The sequence below is a fragment of the Punica granatum genome, chromosome 1 (assembly GCF_007655135.1).
Source record: "Punica granatum isolate Tunisia-2019 chromosome 1, ASM765513v2, whole genome shotgun sequence".
Taxonomy (NCBI): domain Eukaryota; kingdom Viridiplantae; phylum Streptophyta; class Magnoliopsida; order Myrtales; family Lythraceae; genus Punica; species Punica granatum.
Genome location: NC_045127.1, coordinates 44,141,347 through 44,158,257, shown reverse-complemented (window position 1 = coordinate 44,158,257; position 16,911 = coordinate 44,141,347). Strand labels below are relative to the sequence as shown.

The 16,911-nt window shown below is 42.5% G+C and overlaps 3 protein-coding genes across 3 annotated transcripts; 2 read left to right on the top strand and 1 right to left on the bottom strand.

Moving 5' to 3' along the window:
- Window positions 1–588: 588 nt before the first annotated feature.
- LOC116209257 (aquaporin PIP1-1-like) lies at window positions 589–2,154 on the top strand. The gene is made up of 4 exons (XM_031542856.1): window positions 589–925; window positions 1,151–1,446; window positions 1,602–1,742; window positions 1,859–2,154. The coding sequence occupies exons 1-4, from the start codon at window positions 589–591 to the stop codon at window positions 1,952–1,954; spliced, it is 870 nt and encodes a 289-aa protein (XP_031398716.1). The 3' UTR covers window positions 1,955–2,154.
- A 6,002-nt stretch (window positions 2,155–8,156) lies between these two features.
- On the top strand, window positions 8,157–13,644 carry LOC116192325 (ascorbate transporter, chloroplastic). Its single transcript, XM_031520857.1, has 11 exons — window positions 8,157–8,422; window positions 8,995–9,572; window positions 9,867–9,974; window positions 10,231–10,386; window positions 10,610–10,825; window positions 11,148–11,357; window positions 11,714–11,851; window positions 12,038–12,139; window positions 12,625–12,690; window positions 12,921–13,005; window positions 13,119–13,644. Exons 1-11 carry the CDS (start codon window positions 8,368–8,370, stop codon window positions 13,214–13,216), a joined length of 1,812 nt encoding a protein of 603 aa, XP_031376717.1. The 5' UTR covers window positions 8,157–8,367; the 3' UTR covers window positions 13,217–13,644.
- Window positions 13,645–14,129: 485 nt separating this feature from the next.
- LOC116192326 (cytochrome P450 86A8-like) lies at window positions 14,130–16,336 on the bottom strand. The gene has a single exon (XM_031520858.1). The coding sequence runs from the start codon at window positions 16,196–16,198 to the stop codon at window positions 14,555–14,557; it is 1,644 nt and encodes a 547-aa protein (XP_031376718.1). The 5' UTR covers window positions 16,199–16,336; the 3' UTR covers window positions 14,130–14,554.
- Window positions 16,337–16,911: the final 575 nt, after the last annotated feature.

Here is a 16,911-nt window from a genome sequence, read left to right as displayed (position 1 = left end):
ATGTCCTATCTGTCCTCGGCATGGATCATCGGCACAGGATCTGAAAACTGTTACCAGCAACCACTGAGAGTTGGGCTTTCGTTTTCTATGCTGCAACTCGGCTCATTCATCCTTGGGACAACACATTCTTGTTTGCCCTCCAATTTAAGCACTAGACTCATACAAATGACTAGAACATCAACTTTTCTCAATCATGTTTTTCCAGAATCAAAGACGATCACTGTTCCATTGAAATGATCGAACATAGCAGACATAGAAGATGAGGTTTTTCTATTTGAGTCGATGGAAATTTAGCCCACATACAGTTGCTTTGCGGTTTGCCGTTTTTCTGCGACTATGATGAATTGTATCCCAAGAGATTTCTTCGCAAGACTTCACTTGTGTCTTGGAACGGGACAACAATATCTCTTGCATCCAACGATGTTTACTTCCGAAGTCTACTCAATAACTGAAACAGACACATGATTTGATTTCACCTACTCCCTTTGCCTTCCCTCTATATAACCACTCACCTCTATTCTCTTATCCTTCCATCTTTGATGCAAATCCCGAATCGAGCGTCAATATATAAGAAACGACTGAACAACCATGGAAGGGAAAGACGAGGACGTGAGAGTCGGAGCCAACAGGTTCACAGAGAGGCAGCCCATTGGGACATCAGCTCAGACGGATGATGCCATCAAGGACTACAAGGAGGCACCCCCGGCTCCCATCTTTGAGGCTCTGGAGCTCCGCTTGTGGTCCTTCTGGAGGGCTGGGATCGCCGAGTTCATGGCGTCTTTCCTGTTCCTCTACGTCACCATGATGACTGTCATGGGAGTGTCTCAGTCCCGGAACAAATGCTCCACAGTGGGCACTCAGGGCATTGCTTGGGCCTTCGGTGGCATGATCTTCGCCCTCGTTTACTGCACCGCCGGAATATCAGGTCGGTTTACTTTCTATTGAAGTCTTTTTTTCTTTTGGACTAGCCAGCCAAGCCTGACCCGGACTATGGGTTGGGATCCCGCACTCCATGAATCTCCGATACGCCCAATTGTTAGCAAAAAGTTTGGCTTGCGGTCTATGAGAGCCTATATTACACATTCCCGCGTTCATATGTTGCATCAATGTCTTAAAAATGTTGATTGCCATTGTCCTTTGATTTGGTCAGGTGGGCACATAAACCCGGCAGTGTCATTCGCCATGTTCCTGGCAAGAAAACTCTCTTTAATCAGAGCTCTGTATTACATCCTTATGCAATGCCTTGGCGCGATATGCGGGGCTGCCATGGTGAAATGCTTCCAGAAGTCGCAGTACGAGATGCTCGGCGGCGGGGCCAATGTAGTGGCCAATGGCTACACGAGGGTAGACAGCCTGGGTGCCGAGATTCTGGGAACTTTCATTCTCGTCTACACCGTCTTCTCTGCGACCGATGCCAAGCGACATGCTAGAGATTCCCATGTTCCAGTAAGTATTGCTCTTCAACCATAGAATGAACCAAACTGGTGCTAATCTACTATTAACCAGACGACTGCCCCGAATGATTATTACTCCCCACCAAACACATCCTGCGTGAATGACATGCTGGATAATAATCAAGACTCTACCGTTCAAAATTTCAGATACTAGCTCCACTTCCAATCGGGTTTGCAGTGTTTTTAGTTCATCTAGCCACGCTCCCCATCACCGGGACCGGCATCAACCCTGCCAGGAGCCTTGGAGCCGCGATCATCTACAACCGTGACCACGCATGGGATGATCAGGTGATCGAGAGAATGATCACATAGAGCTCATTACCTTTCGACGACCGCGATTATATTTCATTCTTTTACGAATTAATTAAATTCAACTTAACTTTTTGTTCGTCTAATCTGTTCAGTGGATCTTCTGTGTTGGTCCTCTTGTTGGAGCCGCACTTGCTGCGCTATACCATCAGATCGTTCTCCGAGCCATACCCTTCAAATCCAGGATTTGAGAATGCCAAAACTCCCATTGCTTGAGAAGTTCATTATTTCATGCACTGCGGTTCATTTGTATATGCTTCCATACGTTACTGTATAACTTATTGTACATGTGGTTTATGATCACAATGCAATGTACAACTTATATATGGCTTGTTGAGTGAATCTTATGAATGTGGCTCATTTACTTCAATATAAGTACATTCAAAGGTTCTGTTTGTGTTATCGTCCGGAGCGACCCGAATTACCCTTTTGCAAACTACAAGCAACCAGACCACTAGATCATTGGTCTGAAACATGAACCAAAGGCAAAGCAAATGCTCAACTTTAGCCCGATCGAGCTTCACCTCGTCATGCAAATATAATACTCCGACTAGGCTAAACACTTCACAAGTATAAATCCTTGGTGATGGTCCTCGAACTCTTTGAAGCATTGAGGCTTCGAAAAATCACCCGAAAAATCACCCGACAGGGGACGGAGCCAGGAATTTTGGTCAGCGGGAGCAACATGTCTATGTACATATATTACGCTACCTATATATTACTTAATAAAATTAAATATCAGTTGTAATATTCCAATAAATTAAAAATTTATCTTGTTATATGTATACACTAGAATCTTGAATATTTTTAAATTCAATTTTCATATTAATTTTCTATTCTAACAATCAATTATATTTGCACGTATGAAAAATAAGGAGAGGATGACCATTATATGCCAATAAAAATGTATTTTTTGCGTCTTGTCTAATAAAGATCACTGAGTATAACCAATGTAAGTTGATTCAAGTGATTTGGCGTTTATTCCCCGTAAACAAGGTCTCCGCGAGTTTTGTGAATGGAGAAAATCCACGCTAGGAGAGTTTTACCCCTCAGTGGGCTGACTCGGCTAGACAGAATTAGTCGGGCCTACTAGATTTATGAATACCAAGGTTCGCACTTGTTAGCATAATAAAATAATTTTCGAAGCTCCGCCACTTGGCCCAATCAAGTCATTAGATGTCTCAGGGGCATTTATGTTAATTATAAAAGTTTAGGGGCATCGACGTAATATTAGTGGAAAAAGATTCAGATTATAAAACTGTGAATAAACAAAATCTAGATGTAACTGTGTATGGTGCTGCATGATTCAAATTATATGATTGACTATCTCTAGGAATCGGAGTAGTGACTTCGTCGTATCCAAATCTCAACTATCTCAGAGTCTAAGCCGTCACGATGTTGTCTTTGAGTCGTGGTTACCAGTCCAAAGCTTTGGATAATTATCACGTGAGGATAAGATTACAGTTAATGGCAGTTGGATAACAAGGAGCCAATGTTCTCAAAGGATCAAAGAGGAGATTTGTAACCGCCAATGTAGAAGGAAAATCTATAAATACTAAAAGATCTCGCAGGATTTAAAAAGCAACTTATCTAACAGATAGACTCTCTACAAATTTCACAGCTTAGACGAGTTTTTATCCTTAGGAGTAGGAGTAATTTAGATATCTCAAGTTTGTATCGGCATGGTGATCCCCTCAATGATTCAAGTTCACAAGTCTATGGCGGTAGAATCATATCCTCAACGACACAGCCACGACTCCATCAGCTTGTCGACAGAAGGTCTCACCTTCATCCCGCAATCATTCGCTCAAAGAGTCTCAATGTGATTGCATTCCTTCTACTACATCTACAGAAGATCTCATATATGAGTTCAGAGCCTAAACTACCTGCCTTGATGGAAAGCAGAGTAGGCCATCCTTTGTGATTTTGGCTTGAGTTGTTTATATCTCTTACTTTTAATTGTAGTTCGATTAGTGTATTTTTCATCTTCAGTTAATGAAGAGCTTTTCCTCATTGATTATCTGCTTTCATTGAGTGAATTTCCTTAGTACATATAGTCCTTTTACAGAAGGCATTACTAAAAGAATTCATCTAGAATTTGAAATGAAAATATAATTTCTAGTTTTCTCTAGATTGGAAATTGCATTTCTCCATTCACAAAAAATCGACAACAACACCAAAAAAAGACCACTTAGCTTATTATTTTCCATTAAGATTAAGATTGCATCCACAAATTTTTACTAGAAATTAATGATTATTTGGCAACAAATTATAGTTGTATTTAACTTCAAGTTTTCAAGTTATATAAAACTGTGGTTAATTCTTACCATCATTATATTAGTCATGTAAGAAAATATTGAACTATTCATTAAAAAAATAAAAGAAAATACTGGACCTATTGAGGATAAGAGACAATATTACGCTCTTCAGTAGCAAGAAAATACTGGACCAATTGAGGATAAGAGACGATATTACACTATTCAGTAGCAATTAACTAAGGGGCAAATTATATAAATTGTCCATTGTTCGTATAAATTTAGAGAGAAAAAGAGGGGGGTGGTTTTTTTTTTTTTGGGGGGGGGGGTTGGAGAGGGACATAAATATATAAATATTATATTCAATATCAAAATATAAATATTATACTTAATAGTATATTTGCAATTAGAAAAATTATAAATTATAATAGCATTATCATATGATAATGCGTCACCCGCATACATATTTATACTTAATATAAACATGCATCTTATACTTTATTGTTCTTTTTAAATTAGTAATTATATTTTCCTTTCGATCCATATTATTTAATTTTATTTATAGACTTTCACATTCTATATTGTATCTTTTTTATGAATTATACTTATAGGCTTACCTTTTATATTATGAGTAATATTTTTTTTCTCCCTTTATTCATATATAAAAAGACTCAATAATTAAAATTGATTTCATACTATTTTATTTTTACAAATTTATAAAATGAAAGTACTTTTATTTTCTTAAAATACCTTATATTCTCCATTAACTAATATTATTAATCAATTTTAAAATCATTTGATGCATACCATTGAGGTAAAAGTCAAACAGTGAAACAATCTTCTAGATGGAAGGCGATGCTCTCGATGGGAACTTCATGATTATGGCTGGTTTTACTGCAAAATCGATGTACTAGGAAGGGTGAATGCATGGAGAAGAGAGATGACTCGCGTGACGAGAGAAATGTCGTGTTTCGCACAGTGAAAAGCTGAAAAGTGATATTAAACATAAAATATGAGAAAAATTACTAGTGAAAGGAGTGCAATACGACACTTGACTTTAAACTAATATGTTTGGTCAATAGGATATAACACCAGGTATAATTTCTTAGACCCTTATATGGTGTTTGGTGATGGATTGATCCCGTATTAGGATTTTATTTAGGTTAAAAAGACGAAAATAACCTTATGCTAGGATAAAAATTTCCAAATATGCCATGAAATGTTAGGAGTCGAAGCTAACGAAGGAAGGGAGCTAGCGTTCGACGCCGGCCACCAGACCCCTATATCGAGCTAGCTTGCGGCATCTGGTGTCACTAGCGAGCTCGACCAGAGGGCTAGTGGCCGGCGTTGAAACCCCCAATGATAGGGAGTCTCTTGGCTTTAAAGAGAGATGCAGCCGGCAAGTTCAATTGTCGGTCTAGTGGTCAGCTTCGAGTCCTTGACTCTCTCTCTAGAGCTAGGAGATACTTGGCAGGTAGGGACCAAGGTTTTCAGAATCGCGATTCTACTTAGAATTGATTGATGGTCATAGAATCGTGAATACCGATTCGAATCGTGAATTATAAGATTTTACCAGTAATTAAAAAAATAATATATATATATATATATATTTAGCATACTTTTCCGAGAAAAAAAATCAATCATTATTTATTCAAATAAAGACCACAAACCAACAAATTAACAATAAATCATAAAATGATAAATACACAAAATATCGTTACAACACGACTTCACCTAACTTTGAAAGCCACTTTTGAGTTACCATTAGCATATGGTTCATTTGACTAGTCGATTAAAGCTCGAGGTCTACATAATATCATGAAAGAGGACAACATTTCAATTCAGCAAAAGGAAGAACAAAAGAGAAGCGTGACAGAGAAATTGGATAAGACCAAAACGCAAATAGATGAGTAAAAGTCCAAATTGGAGTTGAACCACATAATACCAGGAGGGACATGAGCATTGATTGATATTAGGAAAAGTAGATGAAATAAAGGTCATCGCAGCACATCTACTATTCTCAAGAACCACCCATTTTCATCCATTATGGCTGGGCAGTGACGGCAGTCAAAGCTCGGGCACTGGGCAGAGGCAGAGGCGCAGAGCAAGCAACTGCGGAAGTGGAAGTCGGACTCGGAACCACGGACTCACGGAGCTTCAAGCTCGTCGGAGACTCGGAAATACGGATTCGCTGGCAGAACAAGACGAAATGGTTGCATAAAGGACGGACCATTAGAGACTCGGAGAAATCGGAGACTGGGTTAGATTAGGGTACATAAATGTAGGGAAGAAAGGAAGTGCTGGAAAAGAAACGGAAAAGGAGGAAAAAAAAAGAAGTATGTTGGGCTCAGGCCTGGGTTCACTCGAATCAGGCTTGGGCTTCGCCCGAATCAGGCTTGGGCTTTGTCCGAGTCTGGGCTGAATCCGGAATCGCAGAATCGGCCTGATTCACATGCGATTCTATATTTTCCGACTCAACCCTCCAACTCAGAATCGTATGCCCCTCCTTGAATCGTAAAATTGTACGATTCTACAATTTGAATCACGATTCTAAAAGCTATGGTGGGGGCTCAACGTTGACCACTAGCCCTCTGGTTAAGCTCGCTGGCGATGCCAAGTGCCGCTAACAAGCTCGATCGGAGGTTTCATGGCTGGAACCCCAACTCCCTCCCTCTAGTGGTTCGTGGATCTTCTGTTTTTTTTTTAAATTCAAATGTTGAAAAACATATTTTAAGAAATTAAAGAAAAAGAGGAAAAACTGGGATAAATAATTGGTCATTCCCTAGCTATATCCGACTCATATATCCTAGTTTACTTCAAACACAAGATTATGATTAAAGTTATCCTTAGATTAAAATCTCATTCTTTCCTCCAAGAGGTTATGTATTTAACGAATCCAATTAGGCTACGTTTGATCGTCGAGCTAGGGATAAGGATAGAGATGGGATGTCATGGGATTTAAATCCCATGGATATTGAATATCCTAATCTAGTATTTGTTGTAGTCTATGGTTTGGGATCAGATTAAAAAGAAAAAATTACCTATATGTCCCCTAGTTTTTTCTTTTTGTCAAAATATGCCCAAGAGTTTATTAATATTTTTAAATAAAAAATTTGAATTTTTTTTAAAAAAAGATCACCGTAGAGCTTGAGAAGGAAAGTGGCGACGGTGACCCAATGCAGGTTGCCGCCACCCAGGTGAGGTTGCCAGGGTGGTGGTGGGCGGCCACCACCACCCCGATCTTTCTATCTCTCTCTCATGTGTTATTTGTTTTGTTTTGTTTTTGTTTTTATTTATTTATTATTTCGGGCGGTGGTGGCTAGGGTCAGGCCACTGCTGCCCCTCCCAATCTTATGGCCTCAAACCTTTTAAAAAAAAATATTATGGCAATTTTGAAAAATTAAATGTTAGGACATTGACATTTTTATCTTTTGACATAAATATTAATCTCAATCCACCCTTATCCCATCCCTTACATGATTAGTCTCTTAATAATTATGTCCCACCTTATCACAATCCTTATCCCTATCCCATCGATACCAAATGTGTGATAAGAATTTCAAAATTTTAATCCCAATTCATATCCCGACGGTCAAACGTGGCCCCGTAATCTTATCGGCTGGGATGGAAATATGATAATCTTTTTAGCAATTTGACGTCCAATGGGCCTGAAGGCCCAACCCCCCTGCCCATTGGTCCACAAAGAGACAAATCGAAAAGTGCATCCACGTGCCACTACAAGAATATTCCACACCAAAATGCCTGTTGACGGCGACGTCATTAATTAATTAATTAAAGGAAAAAAAAACGATATTTCTTTTTCTAGTACTTTTAAGTTTCAACGGCCCACGTCGTTGAGTGCAACGTCTGCGACAAGGAAAGCCTCCTCGGGTAATTACGGCCCATATTTGCCGGACCGAACGGCCCCAAAATGCCCTCACCACATCACGCTATTCACCGTCTTGCCATAATAAATGCGCCGCATTTTCTCATCGGGAGGAGGGGCAAGAAGGGAATTCGACTGCGACCCGAGGATGATTTGCTACGTGTCGCTCTATCAACCCCCCTTTGCTGGGTACATGAACACCACTCGGGATTTTTCCCGCTTATTATCAGACGACACTAAAAAAAATTAAAAAAATAAAAGGGAAATTAAAATAAGATAAAATATTCACCCAAAAAATGCCCCCTCTGGTTATCCTCTCAACTGCTCAGAGAAAGCAAGAAGAAGAAGGAAGAGGAGGAGGAGGGAGAGCGCGAAGACGGTGAAGGCGTTGGCATTCCTCGAGCTTCGTTCGCTGAAGCTTGAGATGGTACAGTAGCTTCATACGGGAGCTGGAGGTGAAACAATGGCAATCGGCGGTCTTATCTCGAACCGTAATTTTGGTGGCTTCATCGGCTCAGGTAGCTTTGTCCGCCTGCGACTCAAACTTCTTCTGTTCTGCTTGGGTTTCCGTTTGCATACTGCTGTGTGAATTAGTTGACTCAGCGGCATTTGATGAACTGTGGCGTTTGCTTGGCGATTTGATGAATGAAGTTTTAGTCTACCGGTCATGGACCTGTCTTTGTTCTGATTCGACTGCATGTTGCATATGGTGTGCACACTTTGGAAGGCCGCTCGCTGTGTTGCGGTTTTCAGCTGATGTTTTGTCGCGTCCATCTGTCGGTTGAATCCGCTTCTATTGCTTATTATTGCTATAATTGCTAAGTTTCAGAAATGTAGTAGTTATTCCTCTAGGAAACCGGAGTAGATGACTGGGGATGCTGATTTGATTTATTATGAAATTTCGATACGGTATGTTTGTCTGCCGTATACATTCAATGTCATAAAATCAGTCGGTTTATGCGTGCCGGTAGGCCAGAACTACCGACCCATTATTGATGAAGATATGTAGGCCCTTTTAATATCTTTTCTTCATTTTGTCTTTCATTTCTGAGCTACATGCAAGAGGGCGAATCCCTTTTATGTTTGACAGGAAAAGTTTGTCAAAAGGAGAAAATAAGAGGGGATAATCTCTGCATTTCACCAAGCTATGCACGCCGCAACGTTCCCTGTCAGAAAATGCAGAGACAGAAGGCACATTTTCCTGCCCTACGCGTTATTGTTCTTTCAAATGGCATGAACTCGAGAACTATGCAAATGTTGTACAGTGGAAGGGAAGCACCTCTTCTGTCGTCTCAAAATTTTAGGGAGAGTAATCGTGCTCTTGCCTCCTCCCAAAGAAGCAGAAGATACTGTTTCTCTCCTCCGCTAAATTCTTCTTATAGCAGCTGGCATGAACTTGGACCTTCGAAACTGCTGGCCAGATCAGATGCTAAAGTACACAAGTCTCAACTTGTTGATTTTAATAGAATTCGTGTTCACTACAAGTCGGAGGAATATGATATTACGGAAGCAAAGTTGGAGGCATTGACTCCTCCAGAAGCATCTAGTGATGTATTTATGGTGGATGCAACTGCAAAAGAAGCATCTCCTTGGTGGGAGCAGTTCCCAAAGCGCTGGGTGATTGTGCTGCTCTGTTTCGCGGCTTTTCTGTTATGCAACATGGACAGGGTACGAAACCTTCAGATTTGACTTTTCTAAGACATATTATCTATGAAGATTTCTCGGCATAAACTCCTCCCAAATGTGTATCTTCTGTGGTACTCATTGAGATTATACATTTCTTTGGGTGAGATGCCTTGATCAGTGAAGACTACTTGAGTAATATATGTGTGCATAAACAATTTACATTCATGTAGATATGAATGTGCATATGAGCCATAAGTGCTTAAATATTTCCTTACCAGTGTTGAGGTTTGATAAGTACCCTGCATGATATGTGCTAACACAATAGATCTGTTTTAGGTCAATATGAGCATTGCCATTCTTCCCATGTCGCAAGAGTTTGGGTGGAACAGTGCAACAGTTGGATTGATTCAATCCTCATTCTTCTGGGGCTATCTACTTACGCAGGTTTGGGCTCAACTAGTTTGTTTTTCATTGCAGAAGTAATGGTAATAGAATTGTCATCGATAGATGGAAGCATCAATAAAGCTAGTCAAGTTTCAATAATGCTACTGCAGAATCTGAGCTCTTCCTTGTTATTTTATATATTTTTCTTCTCATTTGTATAAGCACATGCTACTACCCTTTTCTGAGATATGCTGAACAATGTCAAACTTCCCAAGTTTCAACTGACTGAGCTTAATTACCCTTTGCTCATGGATAGATCCTCGGAGGGATATGGGCTGATAAAATTGGTGGGAAGTTGGTACTGGGATTTGGAGTGGTCTGGTGGTCAGTAGCAACTATTTTGACCCCACTTGCAGCACGAATTGGGCTTCCAGTTTTGCTCATTATGCGTGCGTTTATGGGGATCGGCGAGGTTAGTCCTTTAGTAGCTTCTTTTTCAGTTTCTTATGGCTTGTTCCCGTAAGACACCTACATGTCAATGTTATATCTCCCTTCGACTCATCTTTCTCTCCCTCAATGTGCAAATGCAGGTCTTGCAGATTAGTTAACAAATATTAGTCCTCATGAATTTGGTTTTCTATTGAATAAAATGTTACATTATTTTCACTAACTAAAGTGCACTCCTTTCTTTACAGGGAGTGGCTATGCCTGCTATGAATAATTTACTTTCTAAGTGGATTCCAGTTTCAGAGAGAAGTAGATCTTTGGCACTAGTATACAGTGGCATGTATCTTGGTTCAGTTATAGGGTTGGCATTCTCTCCTGTTCTGATCCATAAGTTTGGGTGGCCATCTGTGTTCTATTCATTTGGCTCTCTCGGAAGTATCTGGTTTGCGTTATGGCTGAGAAAAGTAAGAACTTTTCTTCCTGCAAGTTGTATTTCTTACATTATCCAACTGAACAGGAACTGCATTTTAAAGAAAAAACTGCCAGTAGAATTTAACGCCAACTTTAAATATGGCAAGGTAAATAGGATCAGGCAAACAATAACTATGGAGCATTATCTTGCCAATGAACCTACATGCTAATGAAAATTATATGAATGATGGGTTAATGAACGAACTATCTTTCTACTCTATAACACTTGGCGCTCAGAGAGATGTACTGCAACTTGGAGAGCTGTCATCATTTCAGCATTAATAATTATTTTCATGCCATATTGGTTTCATGCAGGCTTATAGTTCACCAAAAGAAGATCCAGAGCTTAGTGAAAATGAAAAAGAATTTATCCTAGGAGGCAGCATATCCAAGGAACCGGTGACTGTTATCCCGTGGAAATTGATTTTATCAAAAGCACCTGTCTGGGCTTTAATAATCTCCCATTTCTGCCACAACTGGGGAACCTTTATTCTTTTAACATGGATGCCGACATACTACAACCAGGTGTGCAATTCTCAGCCTCCTTAACAGCATTTTAGTAATTATTCTGCTTATTTTATGATAGCAATTTCACTTTTGTATAATAAGCAGGCAGCAAAAGATATCACAAATTGTTGACGCATCTATCACTTGCAAATGTGAGAAATGCTGCTTACTGAAAAGTAAAGCCTGCTAGGAACTTATAGATAAATGGTCCATCATGTTTCTCTGTCATTCCTTGGACTATTGAACTTTCAGTTTTCTGTCCCTGCTGTATTCTGCTCTTAGCATCTATTTTACTGGGGCACAATCAATCAATAATCATATGGCCTGAGCTATGTTAATCAATATTTCTATGGCACCGTTGTCTTCCTTTTCAGGTTCTGAAGTTCAACCTCACTGAATCTGGGCTCTTCTGTGTCTTACCATGGTTTACAATGGCTGCATTTGCCAACTTAGGAGGATGGATTGCCGACACACTTGTTAGCAGAGGTCTCTCCATTACGGTTGTTCGTAAGGCAAGGACTAATGCATGCTTTTCAAGTGCTGCTCCTACAATTGTCTCTTGTCTGCATTTTCCGCACTCTCTCTGCCCTAGACAAATATAGTAGTTAGCAGCCAAATATTTCACATCTCATAACCAGCTTATCAGCACACACTTAACAGAATGTGAGAGTGATCATTACCCTCTCTCAATCTCGCAGATAATGCAGTCAATTGGGTTTTTAGGCCCAGCCTTCTTCCTTACACAACTGAGCCATGTGAAGACACCTGCTATGGCAGTCCTATGCATGGCATGTAGTCAGGTTTGTCCTACTTCAATATCGTTTGCATGAGATTGATTTGGCAAATTTGCACTTGTGAGAAATAGTAAGCGTTACCAGATTAGTTTTGCAATGAATGTGTGGAAAAGCTTAATATTCGAAATGCAAGCCTTTTATCGGGGTTCTGCGGATACTGGGTAGGGAGAAAACATCCTTAGGATGGAAATTTCAGGTACATACTCAAAGCCTATGTCATAATGAAACCATATGTTCAAGAGAGAATATCAGGCATTCCTCAACCAAGACATACCACAGCAGAATCCACTGTCAGTCACGTCTCACCAAAATACCCCAATAGCATTTAAAAAGTACTAATGCGAAATGACCGCACAGTTATAGATAACCTAATACTAGTCATCCAGTAAAGATGCCTTTCAGAAACAGAGGACTTCCAAGAAGTTCACTGATGTCAAACTCCTGTGAAAGTTATTCTTCACTAAAGTGATTTATACGTTTCATCTTGTCAGGGATCTGACGCATTCTCTCAATCGGGTCTGTATTCCAATCACCAAGACATTGGACCACGTTATGCTGTAAGTGTTTGCTCACTCATAATAATCTGTGTAAAGTAGGATATAGCCATTAATATTATCGAAGGTCGCTGCTGCGTTGTAAGAGAAGTGGTGGCTTAGTCTTACTCAAAACTAATGGAAGCTTTACCTGAAAATTATTCATTAACACCTCTCATTATCCTCAATCGCTTCGAGTTTTTACTGTTTTTCCGTGACATTGTTCTTCCCGAGCTCATTAGAATTGATCACAGGGAGTACTGCTCGGGTTATCGAACACAGCAGGAGTGCTTGCCGGTGTCTTTGGGACAGCTGCGACTGGATATATACTTCAACGGGGTAGGGCTTTTACCTGCTCCTGAAATACTCTGTTCATTCATTTATCCAACCTGTCTTGTTCTTTACCGTCTGGAAAGCCGGTTCCTCTGTCCTGAGAAAGGCTACTTTTGCAGGTTCTTGGGATGATGTATTTAAGGTTGCTGTCGTACTGTACATCATCGGCACCCTAGTATGGAACTTTTTTTCCACCGGAGAGAAAATTCTCGACTAGAAATTTTTCAGAGGAGACAAGAACATGTTGTTAACTAAAGGCATTAACTAAGGATCTCCTACGTGAAACACTGAAGTTATACGAGGATCTCCAAAACGAGAAATCAGCTCACCCATGGCAGAGGGCTTGAAGATGCTTCGGGTTGGATATATGGGTATAGACCTCACCTCTTACATTCTCCCCAGAGGAAGAGGCTTTTGGGCCGTCCCAGCCACATTTGTAAAGCTCGGGAAATATGCTTATTACCGCAGGTTATATTCTGTTTCTTTTCCGGTACATCTCGACTCAGAGGAATTCCGGGTAATTAGCATCGATGTACCTCCTCTTTGACCCACAATACAATTATACAATGCTTGAAGTCCAGGTCTGTTTGAGGAAACCTCACACAAACTATTCTCAGCAAATTCAAGATTTGACATTATTTATTCCACAAGAAGATGTAGACGGTGATATTCACAAAAACGTCTAATAATCTATCCCACACGAAGATGGTTCGTGGTCCAATCTCTTGCCCGGGCATAATGGCATTGCTCTGTCAATGTAGCATGACATTCAGCATACCGTACAACCTAGGACCGACAGCGACAGACATAATGCGTAGCTCATATGTTCATCGATCTATGACAAGCTTGCTATCCTTCTTTGCCATGCTATGCCCGACACAGACCTAACTACATAGATAACAACGCTATCTGTCGGAAACTTAGGAGCAGTTGGATTCAAAGTTAAAAGTCACTTTGATTTTGATTTTAATTTTGATTGTGAAAAAGGACAAATGAGATGTGATTATAAATTTGACTTTGAAAAACGTATGTTTTTGTTGTGCAGTGTGTTGAGTTATTAAAATCAAATTTTTTTGAATCCAAACGGCCTAACTGGAAAAGATATCTGTCGGCAAAATTCACATGGTTGATCAGGGATAATGAAAATGGACTTTCTATTCATTCATTTATAGGCAACATTATTGTCATGAAAGAGACATTTTACCAAGTAAATTTACCAGAAAACGAACAAAACAAAATAATTTTCAATCACAGCATATATGTAAGCCAAAAATAATTTTCTTTTAAAAAAAATCGCGGAGCTTTCCCGCCTTTGAGAAATCTGAACCTGAGACCATCTGGTCTTCGTCTTCCCCGGTGAGTATGAATCAGAGAGTAGAAGCTGATGGAAGCGAGGTGATGCAGCTCGGATGATGAGAAAAAATGGCGACCCCACTGAAGCCTCTGATGCATCTTATCAATGGCGTGGCAACAGCAATGAATGTGAATTAGCTCCGAGCAAGTATTTAAGGAAATCGAATTTACGGTATGAATGCCACTGCCACTGCCACCCCTTTTAAGCCATCCCAACTACCGGCCCTCCTCCGCCTCCGTTGCATTTAATGTCCGTGTCGTGTCTCTTGTCCCCCGCCACCTGCTTCGCCCTTTCAAGAACCGCCCTCAGGTCCCTCCGGTGGACGTCCACCTTGAGCCCGTACTTCATGAACAGCGTCAGTGACATCTTCTGCTCCACCTTGTGCCCGGCCGCCACCGTCAGCCTGTACCGGAGGAGCACCGCCGCCGCGATCGACTTCATCTGTAGGTACGCGAGGTCCTTCCCCAGGCATACTCTCGGCCCTGCATTGAATGCCACGAACTTGAACTGGTCCTGCGCCACGAAGCTCTTCCCGTCCGGCGACAGCCACCTCTCCGGACGAAACTCCATGCAGTCGTCCCCCCACGTGGTCCTCATCCTCCCGGCGGAGTAGATCGAGTAAGTCACCGACGATCCCGCAGGGACGAACGTCCCGTCCGGCAAAACGTCGTCGGCGATCACGTGCTTCGAGTCCTCCGGCACCGACGGGTACAGCCTCAGGGTCTCCGACAGAGCGGCCTTCAGGTAGACCAACCGGTCAACTTCCTCGAACTGTAGCGGCTCCTCAGTCCAACTCTCGACGTCGCCGCGCCGCGTCTCCATCAGGACCGCCGCGAGTTCCCTCAGGATCTTCTCCTCCACGGCCGGGTTCTGGATGACGAGCCAGAAGAACCAGCTGAGCGCCACCGACGACGTGTCCCGGCCGGCGAGGATGAAGTTGAGGGCCACGTGCTGGAGGAACGAGTCAGAGTAGGACTCCTTCTTCTTCATGAACCTCGAAAGGAGATCGTCGTGAGGGTTGCCGTCCTGCTGCTGCTGCTGGCCTTGCAGCTCGAGCTTGCGCTTTCTGATCACGCTCGAGAGGTACTCGTCGATGTGGGAGATACTCCGGCTCAGCGCCACCTCCATCCCGAGCCGGAGCCACTTCTTGAACCGCCACAGCACCTCCGGGAGGATGAACCTTTGGAGGGATGCCTCGGTGGCGCGGTCGAAGGCCACGGCGAAGCCGTTCTCGGGGAGGCCCTCCGCGCAGGTGGCAGGGTCCTTCCCGAAGGCGAGGCCGCAGATGTTGTCGAAGGTGAGCCGGAGGAGCAGGTCCTGGAGGTCGACCGGTTCGCCCCGCAGCTCGGCCGACTTAAGGATGGGGCAGAACCGGTCCTTGATGGCCCGGTTCACCCACCGGGCCATGGCTTGGCGGAGGGTCCGGGTGGTGAACTCCAGTGCTGCGGTCTTACGCTGGAACAGCCACGTGTCGCCATCGGAGTTGAAGATCCCCTCCCCGAGCAGGTCGAGGAACACGGCGTGCCAGGTGGGGCCCTTGGGGAAGTTGTCGAACCTCGTCTTGAGGACGTACTCAAGGTTCCGGGGGTCGCACGTGACGGTCACGAGCCCCTGCTTCCGGGTGAGGAAGGGGATGGCGCAGATGCAGGTCTGGTACGTGCCGCCGCACGCGCGTAGGTTGTCGGCGATCCAGTCGTGCATCCGGTCGCAGTTCTCGATCAGCCCTGGCAAGCTGCCCAATAGCGGCCATACACGTGGACCTCTAAGCGACCGCGAGATGAAGGTGAACCATAGCAGGTAAGCTGTTATAGCCGTTAATATCAGCAAGGCCGTATACGCGTCCATGTCCCTTTGACTTTATGCTCTGTTTTCCGCTGACTTCACTCTGTTTTCCGGGTAAACCTCGTCTCCAAGAAACCAAAAACCAAAGACAACCCCAAAAAAAAAAAAATAAAAAAAATGTCCTTTTCTTTTTCCAGAAAAATGCTTGACCCAGAGGTCGGGGGGAGGCTATAAGTGGAAAACGGGGAAACTGAGGTGCGACATCTGTGTCTGGAGATGAAAGTGAGACGTGAGGATCGTTTTCATGGAGGAGCGGGGTGGGAGGGGAAATGGTGAAGCAAGGAGGAATGGGAATGGGGGGGGGGGGGGGGGGGGGGGGGGGGGGTGAGGATGATGACAGAGTTACTATGGGAGTGGTACGAAAAGTTGCAGAGACGGGATTTATAGGTGAAATTGATGGAGAGGAGGAAGAAGGGCAATAATGGAGGACAGACTGTTGGCTCGAATTGTACCACCACCCTTCTTTTTCTCTCTCTATCTTCTATCTTTTCTTTGTCTTTCCTCTACTCTGTCCCTCTCTTCTTCTTGTTTCTGACTATGAGATGCGCCTCCATTAAATGCCCTGCGAAGTTGTTGAAGCTCTTAAAGCTCACACCCCCTTTTCCTTTCTCCTCAGTATTACGAGAAATATTCAGAAGACACCTCTCTCTCTCTATTCCTTGATTCACATACTTTGCTACTAAAGCCTTTCAACTCTCTCTCTCTCTCTCTCTCTC